Here is a 22,942-nt window from a genome sequence, read left to right on the forward strand (position 1 = left end):
GGACTGGCATGAATATTATAGAAATAATGAAAAAGTTTCTAGTTGGATATAAGACCCTCTCCACGAGACAAAACTCATTAATGAAACTGTTATTTGGACCAAGTCCTGTGACTGGCTAGGTCATGGACCCCAGGGAGAACCCATCACTATTATTCTGCTGAATGGACACAGTTTCAAACCATTTCCTAAGTTCTTATCTTACAGTCAGTCCTCCTCAGAGGACCTTCTTTTTGCAGTACATGGTGATGGATACAGAGACCCATAAGCGCTCAACAGAGAATGAACAACTGTGGAGTGCTCAGATCTTACTGGGACATTTAAGTCATACCCCCTCACTCCAGAACTCAGGACTCATTTCATTAAAAAAGTACAAAGACTGTAGGAGCCAGAGGAGGTGGATTGCTACAGCCAAACAGTATTGTTGGGCATCAACTCACGTTGGCACTGAATGCATACACAAGGCCTAGCCAACCTAAATCCCACATGGATAAAGAAATCCTATTTGCAGCTGAAAGGCAGTCAACAACTGATGGCTGCTGAGTCGTGCAGAATCAGTTTTCTTCAGGTATGTGGTCCCTGAGAGGCTACCCACACTCCAGTAGATGGTTCTGCCATGCACGTATAGGCAGCACTCTGTGGGTTCGATGGGTTTAATGCGTGAAGGCAGGAAAGAAAGGAAGTGAAGGGGTAGGGGAAGAATTGGAAGGAAGGGAATGGGAGAGCCAACTAAGCAGTAACTCTTTCTTCTGGCACGGACTGGCTCAGGGGAGCCACTCAGACCGTGGGAGAAGCAGGGTCTTGGTAACAGGAAGGCACAAGTTCAGCGAATGACAGACAGACACAGCACACAAGAGAGTGGTTGGAATCTGCTGCGATTTTACTGAATTCATGTTTTCATTATATAGAATTCAAACAAAGAACCAATCAGAAGGTCATGTATCATTTGTTGGCACAGTATGAAAGCTTCTTTTAGTCACATCAGCAATATTTAATAAAAGTACATTATCAGGAACAGGTGTTAGACATAAAGCATCCTTAGAAGAGGAAATCTTGTCCTTGGGAATGTAAACCTCAGGCAAGTGGTTTCATCTTATGAATAGAAAGTTTCTGTCTCATTATCGCTATCATGGCCCTTCCTCTTCCTAACCCTTTACTTCATCTAGTGACCAAATATACCTAATCAGTTCTCTGCACCTGTTGAAATATACTTTTTAGTACCTTCTTATGCAGCAGACACTATGGGGGTTGGGATCTAGCAAGCCTATCAAAAAGTTCAAAGTATAATATAACAGTCTTGTCCATCAACACCCTGTGTATGACAAGGGTTCTGCTGTAGTCTTATACATTCCCATACTGTGCTTCCCTATCCCAGAGCTGTTCCTGAAGAGAATGATCCTTGTCTTGTATATATAAAGACTATCATTATTATGAAAGAATTTGTGCAAAGCTCATAATCCATATAGCCAGCTACTCGAGAAACCCGTCTATGCCTCAGTGGTGGCTAATACCAGGCTGTCTGCCATTGACCTCCAGGAAGCCTAGTCCCATAGGACACGTAGCTCCCGTCCGGCATAATGACATATGTTATGTCACACAGACGACACTGGAGTTGGTGTGGCATTCTTCCTATTTCCCCTCCTCGTCTGGGCCTGTTACTGTCTGTTCTGCTTCTGCATCTGCTGTTTTTCCTATTCCATTAGGTAAATTTTTAAAATATGTAAAAATTATTTTTGAGACCTTCCTCCACTGCCTTTTCATAGCCTTTGGAATGTTTATGTATATGCATGTAATATATGTGTGTATATAAATATGTGCATACGCATATGTGTGCATGTAAACATATGTAATATGTGGGGTATGTATGTATATGTAATAAATGTGTATATGCATACATATATGTGAGCACACATATATGTATACGCTCTCCTAAGTCTTCATATTATGTGTGTTTCAAACGCTTGTGACACCATGATGCCAGTCCTTTTCCTATGCGTTAATAAAAGGAAATCTGTGTAGGCTAATCCACACAGGCATGTAGCTAACTGGGGCTCCCCAGGAGCTTACTGTGAGACAGGTGTGGTTCTAATCAACTCTCCCTCCGTTTCTCCGCTCCATCCTCAGTGGCACCACGAGGCACGATGCTCTTCCTGTCTCTGTTGTTCTGAGCGGGAACTGAGATTCACATAGGTGAGGCCTTTTTCCAGCTACACAGGTACTAGGTGATGAAGCAGAGGATGCTTAGTAATCAAAAGCTTGGCAATTAGCATAGCGTTAAGCTTTGTGCCTAATGGAATGTATTCAAGGATGGGTTTTGAGCTAAGGTTTCCTAAGGGAAGCCAAGCGTCCCCGGAGGGCCTGGGGCAGTGTCCTGCTCGCTTGATCCTCTCCCCCTTTTGTCCCCGACACACTCCAAAAATAAAATATTTACCCCCGATCTTCCAGAAACTTGATTCCATCTGAGAGCCTTACTGGGACATGCCTGGGGCCCTTCCTGCCTGTCCCAGAGGGCAGGACCTCCCTATGTATGGACATCTACTTCCCTGGGTGAATACAAAGGAGCTGCCAAATCCTTCTTAAGCCTTAACTTCGGGAAGGCCACCTCTGACTTCCACACTATCCTTAGCCAACCTTCTAATAGCCAAGATCTGCCTCTTGGGACCCTGTCTCTTGAGCTAATAACAGCATGACTGCCTTCTCCACCCAAATGGTCAATCCTGTGTTCTCTCGTACACAATGGTCATATTCTCACAGTTTATAGAAAATGGGGACTGGATCTACTTTAAACAACCACAAAACTTGAGAATGTGTGAGATTTTTGTCCTTTCTGGAACAGTATAGGGAATACATACATGCATACATACATGAACATGCTTTGATAGTAGCCTGGAAGATTCATTTCATTGTGTTTAGAACTGAGGAGGTAGGTTAGTGATGACAGAAATGGAATTTAAAATACACCTGATTCCCTCCTAGCAATGAATACATCACCTCCCAAAGTATCATAGATTTCTGCCATCTGATATTTCTCTGGAAGAGAATGCTTTGTAAATAAATATAAGCTTTCTTCTACCAATATTTTACCAATAAGCTAAACTCCTATATGTTCTTTCCTTTTTAGATATTTGATACTTTTACACATGTATAAAATGATTTTTGACCAATACTACCTCCCACTCACATCTTCAAATTCATCTTTTCTCCCTACTGCCAGTTTTCTCTTCCAACCAAGAACTTTTAGATTATTTTTATCTCTAAATATCAAAGTATAGACCAGCTAGAGAATAATGACTGCTGGTACTAATACTTAATGGGAAGGCATTCTCTAGTCTGTGCACTTTGTAAGACAATCATACATTCAAAATAAAGACAATCTCAACAGTTAAAGGCTCAGATGCCAAACTCAGACACTCTGGATCTCAGAATTTGTCACAGCCACTGACTGAGCAAATCTCTTCGGGTTCTGTGCCCTTTCGTTAGTCACCAAAGTAGACAAAGGTGAAAATCTTCACCAAGGTAGTTTTTTGAGTGCTGAATGAGTTAAATTTTGCCTTTTTTTCCTGGTTCAAAACATAAGCAATAGAGTTGACTGGAATCTTTGTGATCAGCTGGTTCTGAAATCTGAGTGAAAGACTGTTTTCATGGTCAGGGTTTCTTTGGTGGATAGGCAATTGAGAGATGTCAGTCAACTCAGAGCACAGTCGTGTTAATTAAATAAGCAACATTAATGGGTTCCTCTGTGAAGGAAACACTGACTACAGAAGATGTTGTCTACAATAGACAGGTGGGCTTCTCTTCTCCTACCCACAAGCATCCAAAAAGGGTACCACATGGAAGAGGTGAATTCAGCATCAGCCTCGGTTCTGTCTCCCTGAACATTGACTTCTATTTCCTGGTGTCAATGGTAATCTATGTCTATCCCTCCCTAGAGGTGGCATGTCTTCAAGCTAAAGCATGTTTGGGATCAGTTTCCTTCTGCCTTTCACTGGTGCTAGGGTGCTGGACTCTGCTGTCACGTTCAGCATGTTACTCTGAAGTATTTTGTGGTCTCATTTCTCTAAATCCCCCGTGCACGGATCTGTTTTCCCTCTGATATCCTTTCTCTTAAAGAAATGCTACTGTGTTTGATGTACTCATTATCGGAACCTGCCTTTCCTCCTAAGAGGAGCCAAGAATCAGCTGCTTTTGAGGGCCAGCAGGTGGAGAGAAACCACACTGGCGTGGGGTGCTGAGCATCTGACTAGAAGGTGAGAACTAGAAACTGAGGGCGTGAGCAGGACGGGGTGGGGAGGGAGGAGAAGGTAGCCACAGTCAGGCTGGCCCAGTCTTAACATACAAAGAGCTGACACTTCACATGTTAGCTTACAATAAGCCTTTTAGATATTGTAAAATTGAAGCACAGGGCACATAGTTTGATCACCAGAGAAATAACATCAAAATAGTGATTTTGTCTTCTGTAGAGAAATGTCTTCCTGCTCTGGGCTCATCAGACATTAGGGGTAAAATGCACGAGTTAATTACTTCTTGAACTAAACATTTTATCATATAAATGGCACCCCCCCATCTCGCCCAGCTTTTGAATTGTAATATTTAAGTTTAACCCTGGCCACCAACTTCCTGGAAAGGGCTGTGGCTCCCTGGGTGTGCCTGTTTTCCAAGAGTCCACTGCAGACAGAAATGTTTTCACTGACACACAATTTTAAGAGTCAAAATCCCATGACCTCTCCTTCCGAGACTGCCTTCTCCTTTATTTCCCTTTCCCCGCAAACTTTCTAGTCCAAATTATAAGTCCTTTGGGAGATGTGTCATCTTATTTGGAGAGAAATTTTGGCCTATAAATAGCTCCAGAGACTCACTTGATCACTGATCAGATTCAAGATCAGTTTTTCTCATTCTCTGGTACCCGTTCCACACACAGCCCTTGTCTGAGAACCTCTCTTTAACCTTTGCTGGCTCTCATTGGGACTAAAACCATCATGTCAAAGAGCGAACCATTTTTCAGAGGTCAACAGTGATAGCATGCTACATATATGTGCTCCATCATTTCTTCCCTGTGGCTATATTTTCACACTACCTGCTTCTAAAACAGGAAGACTTACTTCTTAACAACGCTCACAGGGCAAATATTTATGTTCACATTGCCTTCTGACTGTAAGATAAAGGATAATCAAACCATTGATATTTGGACCAAACTAAATTAAAAAACAATTTAGAAACCTATTTTAACAATCTCTCTTTGTACAAGTTTATGTAAGAAGTGAAGAGAATGAAGGATAAACAAAGTACAAGGTATTGTGTTTTTGGTAACATAACCTTCTGCAAATATTCAGATATTTCCACATCTGAAAAGTGTTTATGATAACTCTCTGTCTACAAAAGTCCAATGATGTTAGTCCATATTATATTATGATTGATCAGATAAACATCAAATTACCCTGAGTGGTGCTATGAGGAAGTGAATACCAGGGAGATTGCAAGAAGAGAGAAGACACAGGATGAAGAAAGCTGGGAGTGGGAAGCAGATGCCGTTAGTTGTATTCGTGTATACAGCCCCTGACCCCAGCACGCAAGGCCCTCCTGTTTCTCTCTGCTATAACCTTCATCTTAGTGCTTCCCTCTACCCCAGGATTCTTGAATGTTTACTGACTTGAATGTTCTATGACTACGAAGATAAAGATGGAAAGGAACAGACTGGTAGGATAAAGAAGAAAAGGGCTGTAGTGTTGGCAGGGTTGAAGAACATAGGGCAGAGACAGGAAGGTATTTGTTAGCTCTTCCTGGAAATTCCACCCGCTTCTTCTGGTACCCGTTAGCCACCTTTGGCCTTCTCTCTGTTCTCAAATATTTCTCTTATCCTGCCTTTCCCAGGGGATTTGCGTTTGTTCTTCCATCTGTGTAGAATGACTTTTCTTAGATTTTTCCAGTCTTTAATTCTTTTTCTTTCTTTGGGTCTTAAATGACACAACTCCTGATGACCGTATCCAAAGCAGTGTTTCCTGTCATAATTAGCTCCTTGCCATCGCATACAAAGAGGACCATGCGGCATTTAAAAAAAAAAAAGTTCTTTTCAGATAAGATCTTTCTATACGGCCCTGCTTCATCTGAAACTCACTCTGTAGAGCAGGCTGGCCTTGAACTCACATAGAACCACCTGCCTCTGCCTCCTGAGTGCTGGGATTAAAAGTTTTCAATTTTTCCTCATTTTATAAGCTAACAATAGTGTTGATATATCTCAAGAATATGGTGTTTAAATGCCTAATTTAGATAGGATTTTATTTATATATTAAAAGCAGATAAAGAAACAATATGCTCTCAGAAATCAATATAGGGACAAGCCCTTACCTGTATCTGACTAATTTACACAGGTAGCCACACTGTTCATACAGTGGAGAGGCAGAGAAGTGATTTTTAAGAGCTAACTGACCATCAGCAAGGCAGCCTAGCAAGCTGAAATTTATAGGGAATGAATGTAGTAGTCTTGAATCTAGCCTAACTCAGAGTTTTCTCTTTAAGATAACTCCATCTTTTTCTTTAAGGCCTTCAACTGATTTGTTGAGGCCTATGCATGTTTTGAAGAGTAATTTACTTTACTCCATCTTCACGTTAAAAAAGCAGACCTTCGTAGAAACATCTAACTCATCACTTAAACACAGAGCTAGGCATCCTATCCCCATTGTCTTACCAACTGAAGCCCTGGAGAAGTATCTGTTGCTGTTTCAAGATGTGCCTTTTCGGGAGACAATGGTGGATTCCCCGCTTTTCTCTTTTGATGCTCCTCTCCTTTATTCCTTTATTCTATAATAAATAAAGATCATTCTTTCTCCTGAAATCACAAGCTCTTTCACAATGAAGATTTGCATGCATCATAACTACAAATCGCCAGACTTCCGAGTAACACACCCTGGTCATGCTTATTACGTTTGTCTTGTTTAGCCATCTGTCTTGGGAAGTTTGTGAGTTTAGAATATGCAGCCTTCAAGTCCCCAATACAAGTGTGTGGTGGAAAAACTGGGCAATGGTTACCATCCGGCTGGCATTCTGTTTCAGCCCTCTGGTAAGAACTGGGAGGCAAGAATGTGAAGAACGGTGACATCATGCGATTACACCACAATGGTTCTTATTCCAGCTGCCCTGCTCTGTAACCTTAGCTGATCACTGCATAAGAGATAATAGAAATGGCATAGTCTTTAAGTAATGAAAATTTCAAGGCATGTATCAAAATATCATGCTAAGATGGGCTAAGGAATCTGCCTTGAAATGGGCAAAAGAGCTGTAAAAAAAATTTACTTTGAATTACAGTGTCAGTGGTCTAGCACTAAATCAAACTCCTTCAAGCACAAGAAGCAAAATAAGGTTAAAAAAATTACCAAGTGAGTATTAATCAGCATGAATATTTGACTGAATGTCTTTTGTCTTATATGTACATGTAGTTTTTAACTCCAGCACTTTAGTGTTTATTTTTACTGTTTCATAAATGCATTTGTGTTTATGAACATCATGAAAAGTAAGTATTGTGTATGTGTGCAGAAGGGAGCAACACACAGAGGGGGACCATTTAAAGGATCGTGCTGATTTACAGAACGTAAGGTCAGAGATAAACTATGCCAAAGATATCTGATTATTGATCTGCTGCCCTGCCAAGAAAACAAAGCTACTCTGAGTTCTGTGGATGAAGCAGACTGGTCTGTGTAGTTCGGTTTTTATCTAGTGGGAAAACTTTCGTTTATTGTTTCCAGTTTGAGTTGTTAGTAAGCTCTCAGTTATAGACCCTGGCAGGCTTTCAGTGAGGATGCTTCCTCAGCTCCCTCCTCTGTGGCAGCTACGGCTTCTGATCAACCGGTCCATGCCACTTCCCAGAACTCAATTTGCACTGTCTCCTTAAAACTCTGTTGACATACTGGGCCCTCAGCCTCTATGTTGTTTTGACTTTTTAGAGACAAGATTTCATCTCAAGCTGGTCCAGGTTGGCCTCAGCCTTGCCATCAGGAGCCTTAGTGTCTGAAGTACTGCGACACTTGGTTCTTGCTCACGAGTTCCAAACCTGTGAAATTTTCACCCTTATGTTAAAATTGGGTCTTGACTGACAGTGATCCACCCGCTTAGAGGCTAGACTCCTGGAATGAGCTTTCAACATAGCTCTTGGCATCCTTGCACACCATAGCTGTGGGTTAAACAACTCAGACTGAAAGTACTCAGAAAAAGAAATTGCATCTGGACTGAAAGTGTACAACCTTTTTTTTATTCTTCCCTAAATAACACATGAGTGTGTTTGTGTGTGTGTGTATGTGTGGAGAAAGAGAGAGAGAGAGAGAGAGAGAGAGAGAGAGAGAGAGAGAGAGAGGGGACATGTACATTTTATTAGGTATTATATGAAATGGAGAACTTATTCAAGGTAATCATGAGAAAGCACATAGGTTGGTATATGAGGATCTGGGCATCCTAGGGGAAAGAGAGCATTCTTAATTCCCACGGAGATACTAAGAGAGAACTCCAACTATTTTTCTTTATTTTAAAATTTGATTTATTATTGCTCAGATGAGTGTTTATGATGTATGTATGTGTGTGTGAGCACGTGCTTGGATGCTACAGTATACACATGAAGGTCAGTCTCGTGACAATCTTCAGGAGTCTGTTTTCTCTTTCCGCATGGGTTCTGGGGACTGCACTTGGGTCTTCAGTTCTTCATGGCAAGTCCTTTACCTGCTTAGCCGTCTCACTGACCTTGTTTCTTCCCTTAGAGTTTTTAATCTGTAAATATATTGTTAGAAAGATTATTTTAGAATTCTTTTTTTTTTTTCTTTCCTGAGACAGGATTTCTCTGCTTAACAGCCCTGGCTGTCCTGGAACTAGCTCTTGTAGGTAGACCAGGCTGGCTTTGAACTCAGAGATCTATCTTCCTCTGCCTCCTGAGTGCTGGGATTAAAGGCATGTGCCACCATCGCTCAGCTATTTTAGAATTAAGTTATTTCATTAATTTAGAAGATCTTATTCAGTGAAACAGCATGAGGGCATGACTTTTGGAACCATCGAAAAATTCAAATAGCACTTGCTGACTTAACTACGCAGAAAAATTAAATGTGAGTTGTGATAGCCCCAACCACCTTTTCTTCCCATTCTGCTTACTTTCTCAGTAACACACACTTATGAATTTTTCTTCCTGTCTTTCTTGCTTTAATCACCATTAGAATGGCATATTAATGAGACTGACAAACCCCTGCTAATGCTGTCCTTCAGTATTTGGGGAGCCGCAGATGCGATCATGTACCGTTTCCTGCCTCCAGCAAGGGATCAACTTGAAAACTCCGCAGCTTCCCAAATGTTAACTCCGTTCTTTTAAACAGTTCACGTTAAGAAACAGAGAATGCTGTACCATTAAAAGAGAAAGAGCGAAAACATTGCGATGCATGTTTCCTTGTTAGTCTTTGCTCCCCTTTCCCAGTGTTTACCTCTACGTGTGTTTGTAGAAGACTTCTTGACCCCGAAGATGAGCTCAGCGACATTCAGACCGACTCAGTCCCATCGGAAGTCCGGGACTGGTTGGCTTCTACCTTTACGCGGAAAATGGGGATGATGAAGAAGAAACCCGAGGAAAAACCCAAGTTTCGAAGCATCGTCCACGCTGTTCAGGCTGGCATTTTTGTGGAAAGGTAAGCGGCGTGGTTCGTGTCCCAAGGAAAGAGAATCCAAAGGGGCAGCAAGCGTGTTTGGTACGTAGAAATCCTGAGGGCTCATCCTACACCGTCCCCGGAGGACACTTACCGTCCCAAGTCTAACTGGAGCGGACAGTTTGCACTTGTGACCGATATGGCCACAGCAAAAGCACCTTGTCTTGATGTCTTTCCTTTTTTCTAGTAGGCTGTCAGGGAGACTGATATCATACCCCACTGGAAAAACACCTTTGTAGACACCGTTTACAAACAGTCCTAATATGTTCACAGCTCATCATTCAATTTCATATGAACAAATTACAATAACCCATAAAATGAATCCTATAATGGGCAGTAATCTTTATTTCAAAGTCAAATGAGTCTTTCTTTCTTCCTTCCTTCCTTCCTTCCTTCCTTCCTTCCTTCCTTCCTTCCTTCCTTCCTTCCTTTCTTTCTTTCTTTCTTTCTTTTTTGTCCTAAATCGAAAAAATTTCCCTCTTCCTGTTTCCATAGTGAGATGACATCTCTCTCACTTCCACTTTGGAGGACTTAGACTTTAGTGTCATGGAAAGAAGGTCCCCGTATCACGGAGGTCACCAGAGTTTCCAGCATTTCCACGTATTTATAGGCCGAGTTTCAAATGCTTTTTAATCATTAAGAGAAAAGACTACTTTTCTTTCTTTGAAATGAGATGTTTCAGAATGACTGGGTATAACCACATCTGGCAAAACTGAGAAGCATTTATCAGGAATTTCTCATGTTAAAAAGTAATGTGTTTAATTATATGTAAAGTGGCAATTTTAATGTTTTTGAAACTGACCAAATTGAAGGATGGGCAATTATTACACATCAGGGCACTGGGGTTTTTTTTGTTGTTGTTGTTTGTTTGTTTTTTGGCTTTGTTGTTGTTGTTGTTTTGTTTTTCTGAGACAGGATTTCTCTGTGGTTTTGGAGCCTCTCCTGGAACTAGCTCTTGTAGACCAGGCTGGCCTCGAACTCACAGAGATTCACAGGGCACTGTTTTTGAGACAGTGCCTGGTTAGGTCAGGCTGGCCTTGAATTTTCAACTCTCCTGGCTCACGTTTCTGGAGAGCTAGGACTACAGGCTTATGTCACCAAGCTCAGCTTCAGCATCCTTTACATTTAAGTGAATTCCGGTCACTGTTTTTATCTTTCAATATTTTGAAGCCTCGTTTCCAGCCAAAAAAAAAAAAAAAAAAAAAAAAAATGATGGAAAAGATACTTGATTTTCAAAATGTAAGTGGGAAAACAAAAGAATCCTATTGCAAACTCAGTTTAAAGATGTGTTAGGAACATGGTGACAATACTTTCCATAGCTTATTTCAGGAAGATACACCCTAAAAGCTCATCTAGTGAGTTATTATCTAAATTACCTCACTAGCTTCTCAGTCCCATCTGATTGGCAAAAAAAAAAAAAAAAAAAAAAACTTAAAAGAAAACTACAGATATTCTAGTTGATGACAGGATATCGCCTTCTTCGGGGTACAGACTTATTCTGACAGAAGGATGCTGGGCTGAGGAGAGTGTCCTTTCCTATGAGGATGATTGATAGCCCATGGCATCAAATTAAAAACATCTAAGTAGTGTTGCAGAATCTCAGGTGAAGCCCCATGCTTGGCTTGCTGTGGGAATATAAGTTATCTTCCTTGTTAAAAAGTTTGCAAGCCTTGCAAGCTGAAAGGCAAAGCAAAATATGGATGAGAGCCAACCAAATTTGCATACATTGAGACAAGGTTATGCATTCAGATTCATGCCTTGACCTGGTAAGTTTCTATTTTTTTCTTATGAAATACCATACAAATCAAGCTTCCTTTCTAAATTGAATTTTCGAAACACGCATAAGGTAACTAAAAGTTTGACTATTGTAAATTAGCATGCTTGAAGAGTGTAGAAGGAAAATCTTGATCTATCAATATCAATGCCCATTATTGATATCGTTTATCTTGAATTTTTCAAAAGTAATTATATTCAATATGGAAATAGAAGTCCCCTTGTTTCTCCTATGAAGTTGCTCTCCCAAGACTCAGCAGGTGCTGACAATTGTTTGTCCAAATGTTACCTTGGACAGCGATGAGAAATGGTTTCTTTAAAGGTTTGGAATTATATCTCATAGTTATAGAGAAACCTTCAAAAGTAATCGCTTAGAGTTTCACTTGGACTTTAGCACCTATTGGATTCCAGGAAACTCCTTAGCCTTTTTCCTGCATGCATGGCACACGACTTGTTTAATGAGATGGAAGGCCATTGATGAAAATGTCTGCAATCCCTCGCATTTCTGGAGCAGTTGTGTTGCTTTTCCTTTTTATTTGCTCTAATATAAAATTTTTAATTTTATATTTCTACCCTTGATGATAGGACAGGAAGGCTAACATGATACAGAACTTTTAACAATTTTTTTGGAAATTTTTAAAAATTGCTTTTAGAGGGCAATCATCCTTGCCTCTTTTCCTTCCATATTGTAAGTAATGCTCACATTCAAAGCCAATTTCCAAGTCAAAGAACCTCGGTGCTAGATTTTACCCAGCATTTATTTCTTTAGTCTTCACAGAAAGCTTGGGATTCTCCTTTTAAAAATGAACTATTAAAGACTGTTCCAAATGCCACATAGCTACCAAGCAGCTAACCAAGGATTCAATGCTGGGTTCTCTATCCTTCCCAGCCCCCTTCCCTCCTGTGCCAAGAAATCACACTGATCTGATAGTATTTAATGTTCTAAGGGTCCTTATTGTGTTGATCATTTCCCTGATCGTTGCTCCTTCTCAACCCATCGCTCTTTTCTTCATGACAATACAATCATAGGAAAGATAGGTGGATAAAGACTTTCCTCGGAATCCACAAGGAACAGTCAGCACTCTCAGTGCTTTCCTTGCTCTACAGGGCTGGAGTAATTGTACTTAGCTCCAGGGGGTAATTAATAAAAGCTTTTTTCTTGTAAACCCTCCTGAAGGCTTTAGTAAAGAAATCTGCTGCTGTACAGATCACTCCATCTGAAAATCCCCCCGTGACTTGAAGAGAACTTGAAATTGAAACAGGAAAAAGTGAAGAATCAAGTTTCTGTGCTGAAACGGGGTGCAGGAGGGGGCTCCCTTTGAGAAATTAAACACAATTCGTTATTTAAAAGGAAATCACAAGCCGGGCAGTGGTGGCGCACGCCTTTAATCCCAGCACTTGGGAGGCAGAGGCAGGTGAATCTCTGTGAGTTCAAGACCAGCCTGTTCTACAAGAGCTAGTTCCAGGACAGGAACCAAAACCACAGAGAAACCCTGTCTCGAAAACCAAAAAAAAAAAAAAAAAAAAAAAAAAAGGAAATCACAACAAAACAAATTACTTGGTTTGGTTTTTTTTATTATTATTTTTTAAATTGTGTTTTCTGGATTTTTAATCATAGACCACAGATTCAAAAATATTTTGACGTGTCCTCAACAATTTTTATTTTTAAAAGATGGTAGAATATTTTCCACCTGTTTCTTCCTTCCTTCCTTTTCTTCTTCTTCTTCTTCTTCTTCTTCTTCTTCTTCTTCTTCTTCTTCTTCTTCTTCTTCTTCTTCTTCTTCTTCTTCTTCTTCCTCTTCCTCTTCTTCCTCTTCCTCTTCTTCTTTTTTTTCGAGATACGGTTTGTCTGTATGGCCTTTGCTATCTAGGAACTCCCTTTGTATACCAGGTTGGCCTTCAACTCAGAGATCTACCTGCCTCTGCCTCCTGAGTTCCGGGATTAAAGGCACATGCCACCATCACCCAGCTTTCCCTGTACTAACTAATACTGACCACTTCTATCATATTTAATCAAATTATAGTGTTTTCCTTACAAGGGGGGCATCATAGCAATATAGTCTAAGCAATACAATTTCTTGTGTGCCAATTGAATATATAAAGTAAGAAACAGTTTATGTCTTTCCAGTACATTGGGGAATAGTCACAAATTATTCACATTCCTGATAGAGTCCAGTTGCTTTTATCTGTGTTAGAGCCTTCTTCACTAGATGCTACCTGATATTAAATTTTGATTATTAGACAGTTTCCTACCCTACCAGAAACAAACAAGTTACAAATAAGTCAGGATATACTGCTGTTGATATTATTATGGAATCGGAGAGAATATTTTCTCAGAATAATCTTTCTTTTTTTTTTTTTTCGAGACAGGGTTTCTCTGTGGTTTTGGAGCCTGTCCTGGAACTAGCTCTTGTAGACCAGGCTGGTCTCGAACTCACAGAGATCCGCCTGCCTCTGCCTCCCAAGTGCTGGGATTAAAGGCGTGCACCACCACCACCCGGCAGAATAATCTTTCTTAAATCATTTTGGACAACAATTTGATCAGTCTTGACTTATTTTTGTCAATATAACCTTTTATGATATCCTTAACAAAGAGCTGTGTAAATTCTGGTGGTGCTATTTCCCTCTGATAGTGACCATTCAGAAATAAACAAATATAAATAAATGAATCTCATGTTCAAGGTACTCAGCCTCTAATCTAAAAACGTTGGTATTCAAATGGTCACCAGGCAGGAATATTCTGCTGTCTCAGATGGGGTGACCTGTGAAGAGTGTCATTGTACATGGAACATACATTCGACCTGTGTCATTGTATGAAACTCAGGGATAGCTGCCCTTTCCTCGAAACCAAGATCACTTCTCAGAGTTCCTATGAGTAGATAAAGCCGTACCCACCTCATGCCCCATCACCCAGAGAAACAATGGCTGTTATTATCACCTTTGTCACAGTGGTGGTACAAGGCGAAGAAATCTAGAGTTGTCTTTCCTTGGCTTTTGAGAATCACAGCTGAAGGTGTTGAGCGAAGGAATGCTAACGGTGCAATTTTCCCCTTTCCTAGGATGTACAGGAAGAACTACCACATGGTTGGGCTGTCATACCCTGCAGCCGTCATATTGACGCTCAAGGTGAATCAATTTCACTTGCTTTCCTTTGTAAAGTAATCACAGACGTTTCTTTACCCTCAAGTGGCTGGGAGGAGAATGAGAGCGAGCAGGTCTTTACTGCAGTCCACATATTACAATGCAAACATTCCTTTAAGCATTGTTAAATGTAAAGCAGCCCAAGCCTGACTCAGCCTAGTCACAGCATCTGAGTGACTTATGCTAGCAGTCACTGCCTATCAACACCCTTTCACAGTCATGTGCATGTATGAACTGTTCTTCCAGGCTTTACTTACTTGGCTCCTGAATTCCACTTGGAGGTGGCATTATTTTGAGAATATACGCATCTTCTTATGCTTACCTTATGTTTTAAAGAGGCATTTTTCACTGTGTGTGTAACAAAACACAAAGAAGAAAATTATCCAAGATCTTAAGTCCGAGAAATTATAAAATTGATAAAGAAACTAACCAACAAAAACCAAATTTTTCAGCCGGGCGGTGGTGGCGCACGCCTTTAATCCCAGCACTCGGGAGGCAGAGGCAGGTGGATCTCTGTGAGTTCGAGGCCAGCCTGGTCTACAAAGGGAGTTCCAGGACAGGCTCCAAAACCACAGAGAAACCCTGTCTCGAAAAGCCAAAAAAAAAAAAACAAAAACCAAATTTTTCTCGTCATGTGCCTGGCTTCTCTTGGGACTGTCCCACCCATGCCCCATGTGTGATTGCAGCATTGTGTATGTAGGGAATGACTGGACCTGAGATTTTGCCCAAGGAAGCTGCTGCCTCGCTTGTCCCCTCTTTACACAGGTGGACCTCACTCAAATTATTTGACCTGCAGGAAAGTCTTGTAGGCTGCTCATTCATTCTAAAGTCCCTTTTCCCCACCTGACTTTTAATGTTTTCAAGGACTCAACTCTGTCTCTTAAAACAACCTTATGGTGGATATACTGAGAGATTTAGACTTACTTTTGCTAAACCTGAAATTTTGAGGAGAAAGATTGAAGCCATGGTTGTCTAATTAAAGCATACACCAGGGACGGGCCAGTCTGGCTCCCTCTCCCAGGGTCAGGATATCAGCGATCAGCCCCTTCTAGTTGCTTGAGGTCCTGTTATAGGAAGGCTACTGTTCACAAGAGTGAGAGAGTTGACTGTCATCTATTGTTAGGAAGATACAATAAGAGGGAACGGACAGGGTAAGGATATACATCATAGGAAGGGGATGCAAATTTAATGTAGGTTGAAAAATATGGAATGCAATTTACATCAGGTCTAAGAAACAGGAGCTTATTCTTAATTACAAACAGAAACCTTCACTTTCAAGGACTTAACAGAGAACAATAGCAACTTATTTTTTTTTTATTGAAAAAAAATTTTTCCGCTTCCTCCCCGCCTCTCATTCCCTCCCCCTCCTCCCGCCCCTCTCCCCCTCCCCCCACTCCTCTTCTCCTCCCTCTCCAGTCCCAAGAGCAGTCAGAGTTCTCTGCCCTGTGGAAAGTCCAAGGTTCTCCCTCCTCCCACACCCACTGGAGCACCAGACTGAACTCCCAAGGTCCTAATGAGGAGCAGGAGGAGGGAGAACATGAACAAGGAAGTCAGGACCACAAGGGGTGCACCCACCCACTGAGACAGTGGGGCCGATCTATTGCAAGCTCACCAAGGCCAGCTGGACTGTGACTGAAAAAGCAACTTATTTTTTAACTACAAGCAAAAAACCTTAACCTGCAAGATAATAGTGTTCCTGTTTTTTTCTTATGCTTTATTTCTGATTTTTGTATTTCTTTTCTAGTTTCAATTTGCAAAGCTTATTTTTTGTGTTTCCCTTTTGTCCTAAGCATCCTCTTCAGTATTGAGTTCTACAAATTCACACTGGCTTTTTCAAGCCAGTGTGTTTCCAAAACTACGAGAAAGACAAGCATGTGACTTTAGTGCCTCATCAATACGTTAACTACTCTGCTTTTGAAAGATTTTTGCCATCCCTCTTATGCTTCAACTATGTGCAAGAAAACTGGGGGATGCATAAAGGCCAACTAAAATAGTTTGGTATATGAACCCAATATTTTGTGAGATGTAATTGATTAAAACTGCGTGAAGTGTAAGGTTGAGGGAGTAAACGTTACCCAGGAAAGAGCATTATTGTGAATGTGTTTTCTGAAAATCCCCCAGACCAGTCCTGAAGGCATGGGCACAAAATGTCTCTGGCAGGTGACAAGTGTCAATCACCACTGTCTGCAAGCCCCGCCCCCATTTTCTCAAGGGGACCCTTAACTGGCCTCTAACAGGAAGCCTTGAAGGCCTGAACCAACTGCTCCTTGTTAGCTTTGGAATTTGATAAAAGATGTATTGTCTCTTTTTGAGCTTTAGTAATACTAAAACTCCTTCTATCAAGAATTTTAGATTTCTAATTCCTAAAGAGACAAAAGTGGGTGCTTAGGCATCATATTGGAGTCAACTGGGAAGGATTTAACAATTGCAGGCAAGTAAAAAAAAACTTAATTGGTGCATGATTCTAAGTGATTCAAAAAGGCATGGCTCAGTGGGTAAAGGAGTTTGCCCCAAAAGCCTGGTGACCTGAGTTCAATCCCCGGGACCCACTTGAAGATGGAAGGAGAGAACCTACTCCACAAAGCAGAGATGTCCTCTGACCTCCATATGCATGGGAAAGCCTGGAAGAGCCCCACACATAAGCATCAAAGCATTTTAAAGTATCATTCGAAGGTTTTACTATCATCTTTCACAGGACACATTTTCAGAGCCTGAATCAGATGTCCGATTTGATTTAGTTTCAGCATTTCACAGTATATAAAGCTGGTTCCCAAAGCAATGCTCATAGAAAGGGTAAAAGCCCTGCATCGAGTCCACACGTACAAAATCTAACCATTCCTTTAAATTGTTCACACACTATCCAATATTGACTCTACTAGCACACATGCGCACTCGCGTGTGTGTGTGAGAGAGAGGGAGAGAAAGAGAGAGAGAGAGAGAGAGAGAGAGAGAGAGAGAGAGAGAGAGTTTGCATGTCATCACCAGGCATTCTTTCCTGACATCCAGGTTCTACTTTAGATCAGAATAATGTACTCATTTAGGTTTTCTGCAGCAAAACCGTGTAGAAATCTTGGCGGCCTAGTTAGCCCTACTTACTGCTCCCAATGCCACAGAGGGGATACCTACATGGTGTTTCCTGTTCCCCTATAAACCTATCTATGTCCCCCCAAAAATGTATGAAATAGCAAAATTACTGAGCCCCTCCTCAGTCAAATGATCTACCCCTTGTTCTTACTGTCTCTGGAGGAATCTGAGTGAGTGAGCCTAGGTTAGGCCAGGAAGGCTAAAGCTTTACTTCCCTTGAGAATTTATGTCCCAAAAGAAGACAGATAATAGCCAAATTACTGACTCGTTATGCTAAAATGTCAAAGAAGAATGTGTGACTGAATGGCAACAAAGACCAGAACTATTTTCTCTTCATCCCTCAGTTGACATCACCCAAACGCCAGCTCTTCTGCCTTAAAATGGAGCAGGTCTAGGTAATGATTTATGGCAGGAAGTCCGAGAGAGCAAAGACAAAGGCTGCATTAGACTGTTTCCAAGTTTATTATATCAGCTTCATAACCCTGGTATTGAGGAAGAGCCACGGTGTTATATTATCCATGTCAGCCTCACCCCTGCAGCTCTGACATATCAGACTCCAGCAGAATGCAGTCTGACACCTTCCACTGCAGGGTTACCCGTTGTATGTTCAGTGCTTAATTTGTTAAATAATTTTCCATGAGAAGCAGTGTGATTACGCTATTGCCATCTAAAATATTGACTCTTTTCCTACAGGATGTTGATAAATGGTCTTTTGATGTATTTGCCTTAAATGAAGCGAGCGGCGAGCATAGTCTGAAGTTTATGATTTATGAGCTGTTTACCAGATACGACCTTATCAACCGCTTCAAGGTCAGGAACTTCAACTGCGAGAAGCTCAGAGAACTGGTTATTTGAATAAGAACGGCAGCCCGAAACCCTGAGCCAGTGGCTTTAGATTGATTTAACAAGTCACAGGTTGAGGGTCTGTGCTCACCCTCTGATGAAACCACCACTCCCTGCACATCTGTGAGCACCATGAGACCCGGAAAGTTTATCCCAACAGACACTCCCTGGATTCTTCCAGAATCCTATCAGGACAGAAACTATGCCTTGAAGAAGTGCAATAGGTTCCAGGGTTCTTTTTCATCTTTGTTTCCAGGGCTCTAATACTACACAACGAACCTATTCTTTTCTTTATTTTGAGGAATGGTCTTTCTATGCAGCCTAAGGTAGCATTGAATTTGCCATGTCGCACAGGCTAGTCTCGAACACACAGTATTATTGATTCACCATGGTGGCTCTGGGATCTCAGTATTCCATCAGCACATCTAACTTATTGGGAGCTTTCCTTAGACTGAAAAGATACATCTTCCCATTGTTTTCACCTAGAAGCATCTAAGCAATATTTGTTTTATTGATTTTTATTGAGCTCTACATTTTTCTCTGCTCCTCTTCCTGCCACTTCTGAGCCATCTGAGGTCCTAACTTCCACTAGCTCAGGGCTCGTGCCACTGGAAGGGACAGAAGGAACTGCGAACCACCAGTTTTATCTGACAGTTAGGAAAACTAGACCTTGCGGTTTACATTGGGGAGTGTCATGTTTTTAAGAACGAGTTGTTGTTTTTTTTTTTTTCTTGCCTGTGGAAGATATGAAAATTCAGAGCTATTTAATTTGTGTTAAAGTCTTTCATATTGCAGTCCAATATATCAATGATGTGGTTTTTAAAGACAACTCTCACTGAACTTGAAATTACTGCCCATATTTGACCCATTAATTTGCTCCATTTCTAAACCCTGTGCTCATGTTTGTGTAGCATAACAATTCAAACAAAAATATAATCATGAATATTACTTTCCACAGATTCCCGTTTCTTGCCTAATTGCCTTTGCAGAAGCTTTAGAAGTTGGTTACAGCAAGCACAAAAATCCATATCATAATTTGGTTCATGCCGCTGATGTCACTCAAACTGTGCATTACATCATGCTCCATACAGGTATCATGGTAAGAAAGCCTTTATAAATGAAGTGTGTTGGCATAGAAACAAAACTCCATTCTCTTGCATTATTCTTGTCTCTAACGCCATGAACGAATATTTGTAGAGCACCGTAACTAACATACATGCAATAATCACTGAGATCTTACAAATTAGTTATACATTTTTCAGAAAATACTTTAATTCTGTAGAAGAAAACACGCTTAAAGGTCAATTAAAATATATTTACTGTATTAGTTTTCTAAAATTTGAACTGTAGAGCATTCTTTTTTGTTTGTACTTTTTAAAATTTGAAAATAGATTTTGAAACTGTTTTCCCACAGTGGCTTGATTATTACTACTGGCTGACTGCGGCCTGCTAGCAACAATGGCTGGAGACATCTGAGGGTGTTCCTGTCTTGTAGGCTAGGATGTCACCCTTGAGACTGGTTGTTGATATGACTGGTGGCTGGAGGCTCAGTTGGGGACTTAGGGGACATCTTAAAGGACATCTTCAATTTTCACTACACTGGAGAAATACCCACTCTATGACAAAGCAGTCACTTCAAAAAACTGTTTTAAAAGAATTATTTTTGTGTCCCTATGCAGCACCTAAGTTTCCCCAAAACCTTTTGTTTTAATGAGGCAGCATTGTCTCAGTTCTTTCTGGAATGCTATGCTTTTACTTGCTTTAGTATACAAGGCCTTATCATCATGGATACAAGGGCTCCTGAGCGGTAAGTGTCCTGTGGTGTCCACTGACTTAGGGTTCATAGACTTAGGGTTCTCCTCTTGACTTTAGTCTGTCAGCACAGACACAGGGCCTCCTGAGTAGTAAGTGTCCTTCTGTGGTATACACTGATTTAGGGTTCTTCGCTTGCCTTTTGATTTTTAATGCCTCTGCCCTAACTCCAACAGTGAGCTGACTTTTCTTTCAAACGTCTGACATCCCCTCTCTCCTGACCTAAAAAGTTAACTGAAAACAACAGAGAAGAAAACTCATTTAAACCACATTCTAAAGTGGAAAGTGGTTGGGTTTCTGAAGCGGGAGTGAAGATGCGATGCCTCTGTCCCTCTAATTCCATCACTTCTTTGCTGTGAAGCAAATTGGAAAAGTGAGCAATGTGGCAGGCAGAATTTCATTATCTTACAATATTTTTACAGTGCAAACACATTTTTGTTATTTTCTTTTGTTTACTACAAGGACTGCAATAAGCATCTCCTCTTTTATCCTGAGAATTTCAAGTCCAAAGGTTACACTGAAAAGATGTGAGCTATCACATTAGTGGGCAAGCAGAGAAATTGAAATCCGTCGTGTGACTTTACCTGCAGACGTACAGGGAAGATGTGCTGAGTGCATCTCGCGTCCTTTCCTATTCTCCTGTAGCCTGGGAAATCTGATCCCACATCCTGCTTTCTTGCAGGAGACCAAGAAAATGAAGCCATTAGTGCAGGTCAGAGTCACTCGAGAGAAAGCCACAAATGTGAATGTAACTTCTTTTAACAACATTGGCATGTCACCTGGCTTCCAATTTCAATCCTTTCTTCAGCAAAATATCAGTTAGTTGGACCATTACAAAATTAGTCTACTGGTAAACCTAATTTAGTCTCAAGTAAAATCCAGAAAATTCATTTAATTAAAGCAAAAGAGAGAATGAATTTTACAATGGAATAAAATTTCTGCAGGTGAAATGAATTTGTGAATGTGTTGAGAATTTTGTCAAAATGACAGCACACTGTTACCTTGACAGTTTTGGGAAAGTCGTTTTAATAAGCTTTCTTCCGGTGCTAGGTGAATGCTAATTTTCATACAGATGAACATTTCTGTCTTTAAAACAAAAATGCATCACAAAAATACCAGCTGTATCTTTTTGAGTCTTTCTTTCACCCTTAAAATTTGATATGGAAAACACTGGGTCACTCACTCCTTTTAGCATTGAGTTGATTCCCTGCTATTTTGAGATGGTCCTATCAGAGTGACATTAGAGAACACTCCAGCTCCAGGCCAGCGCTGTCAGGTGACTAATGCATCTGTCACTTGCAAGGTGTGCTGAGGAGCCAAGCCTAAAAGGGATTGTGATGAAGCTTCCTGGGTTTTATGATCAGAGGGAAGTCCTGGGTCCGGACAGCGTGGAGAGAAGCAGAGACTGATGCTGGCATAGCTGCTGTGCCTCCTTCTCTCTCCTTTGTCCCTCGATTAACTTGTAACCTGTGCCACAGGGACAGAGAATTACAGAAAGTCCACTTGCTAAAGAGCCAGCTCTATGGAGGGATGCCAAGCTGCCTCCAACTGTCCCTTTAAATACAAGGTCATTCTAGGGCTTTGCCCAGAGCATTTTCACACTTGGTGGCTGGTCTCATTCATTCTCTCTGATGATCTCCAGTGACTCACGATCTTTCCTCTGGAATTTGCATCCCACTGACTGCCCAGACACCAACTTCTACACTTTGGGATGACTCCATTCTTCTCTGATCAATCTACCGAAAATGTGGCAGGAAATCCATGTTCTGTGGTAATGGCTTCCCTGACAATACTGTTTCAAAGGGAGGAGGTGGCCACCAGCATTGAAAACATTATCTGCCACTTGTAATATGCTAGCTCTCTGGTTTGGTGTCCTTGTCACTAAAACAGAGTTAATAATACTGACAGTCACAGGCTGCTAAAGAAGAGCCATTCAGTTTCGTTATAAAGCACCTTGTGTAGTACCTGAAATAAACAGCTGTTAATACAAGGCTTATTAGCTTTCATAATGTAATAAATACCTTTCTGTGTTAAATTATTGCAAATTAGTCATGTTTATTTAAAAAAAGATGGAGACAAAAAGTGCCCAATCCCAACACTTTAGGCTAAAATAGTTATTATATCCCTTTAAAGCACTCTTAAGAACCAATTTCTGATCTGAAATTCTTGCCGACCTGAACACATGCTTTATCACACACATGTACATACATACACAGCAATTCAAATATGAACACAGCCTTGGAGTTCTATTAGCTTTTACCCATTTAGATATCCACGCAAGATAATCAGTTCTGCTTTGGAAAGCTTGGAACATGGGCAGATATCTTGAATCATGAAAGTTACCGTGAACCACAGAAAAAAGAAAATTCAATTTTTTTTTTTAAATCCCAATTCTTGTCTCTGCTTAACCTCCGTCATGCTGATCCGGTTCCATAGGACTGAGCTTTGCTATCTGCTAACATAATTTATCTACTGAGAGGAACATAGGACAAGCATAAAAATAATGGAATCGTCTCAAGGGCCCATTTAACAACAGTGCTAGCTCCATGCCGTCTGTCACTGGTGTGTAAGCGCTTAGGATGGTCAATACTTCCTTCTGATACAGCCAGAGCACTGCCCACTTGAGA

At 40.9% G+C, this 22,942-nt stretch overlaps 1 protein-coding gene across 7 annotated transcripts in view; it reads left to right on the forward strand.

The window, feature by feature from the left end:
- Positions 1-22,942, forward strand: part of Pde1a (phosphodiesterase 1A) — a 234,381-nt gene that overhangs the window by 168,112 nt on the left and 43,327 nt on the right. For 6 of the 7 annotated variants that reach the window (XM_057754705.1, XM_057754704.1, XM_057754706.1 and 3 more), the window contains 4 exons: positions 9,462-9,644; positions 14,495-14,561; positions 18,354-18,470; positions 19,462-19,602. In XM_057754705.1, coding sequence (XP_057610688.1) covers positions 9,462-9,644; positions 14,495-14,561; positions 18,354-18,470; positions 19,462-19,602 — 508 coding nt within the window. Of the gene's footprint in view, positions 1-9,436; positions 9,645-14,494; positions 14,562-18,353; positions 18,471-19,461; positions 19,603-22,942 lie in introns of all 7 variants that reach the window. The other variant, XM_057754708.1, reaches the window with a different exon arrangement.

The sequence above is a fragment of the Chionomys nivalis genome, chromosome 22, assembly GCF_950005125.1.
Source record: "Chionomys nivalis chromosome 22, mChiNiv1.1, whole genome shotgun sequence".
NCBI classification, from domain to species: Eukaryota; Metazoa; Chordata; class Mammalia; order Rodentia; family Cricetidae; genus Chionomys; species Chionomys nivalis.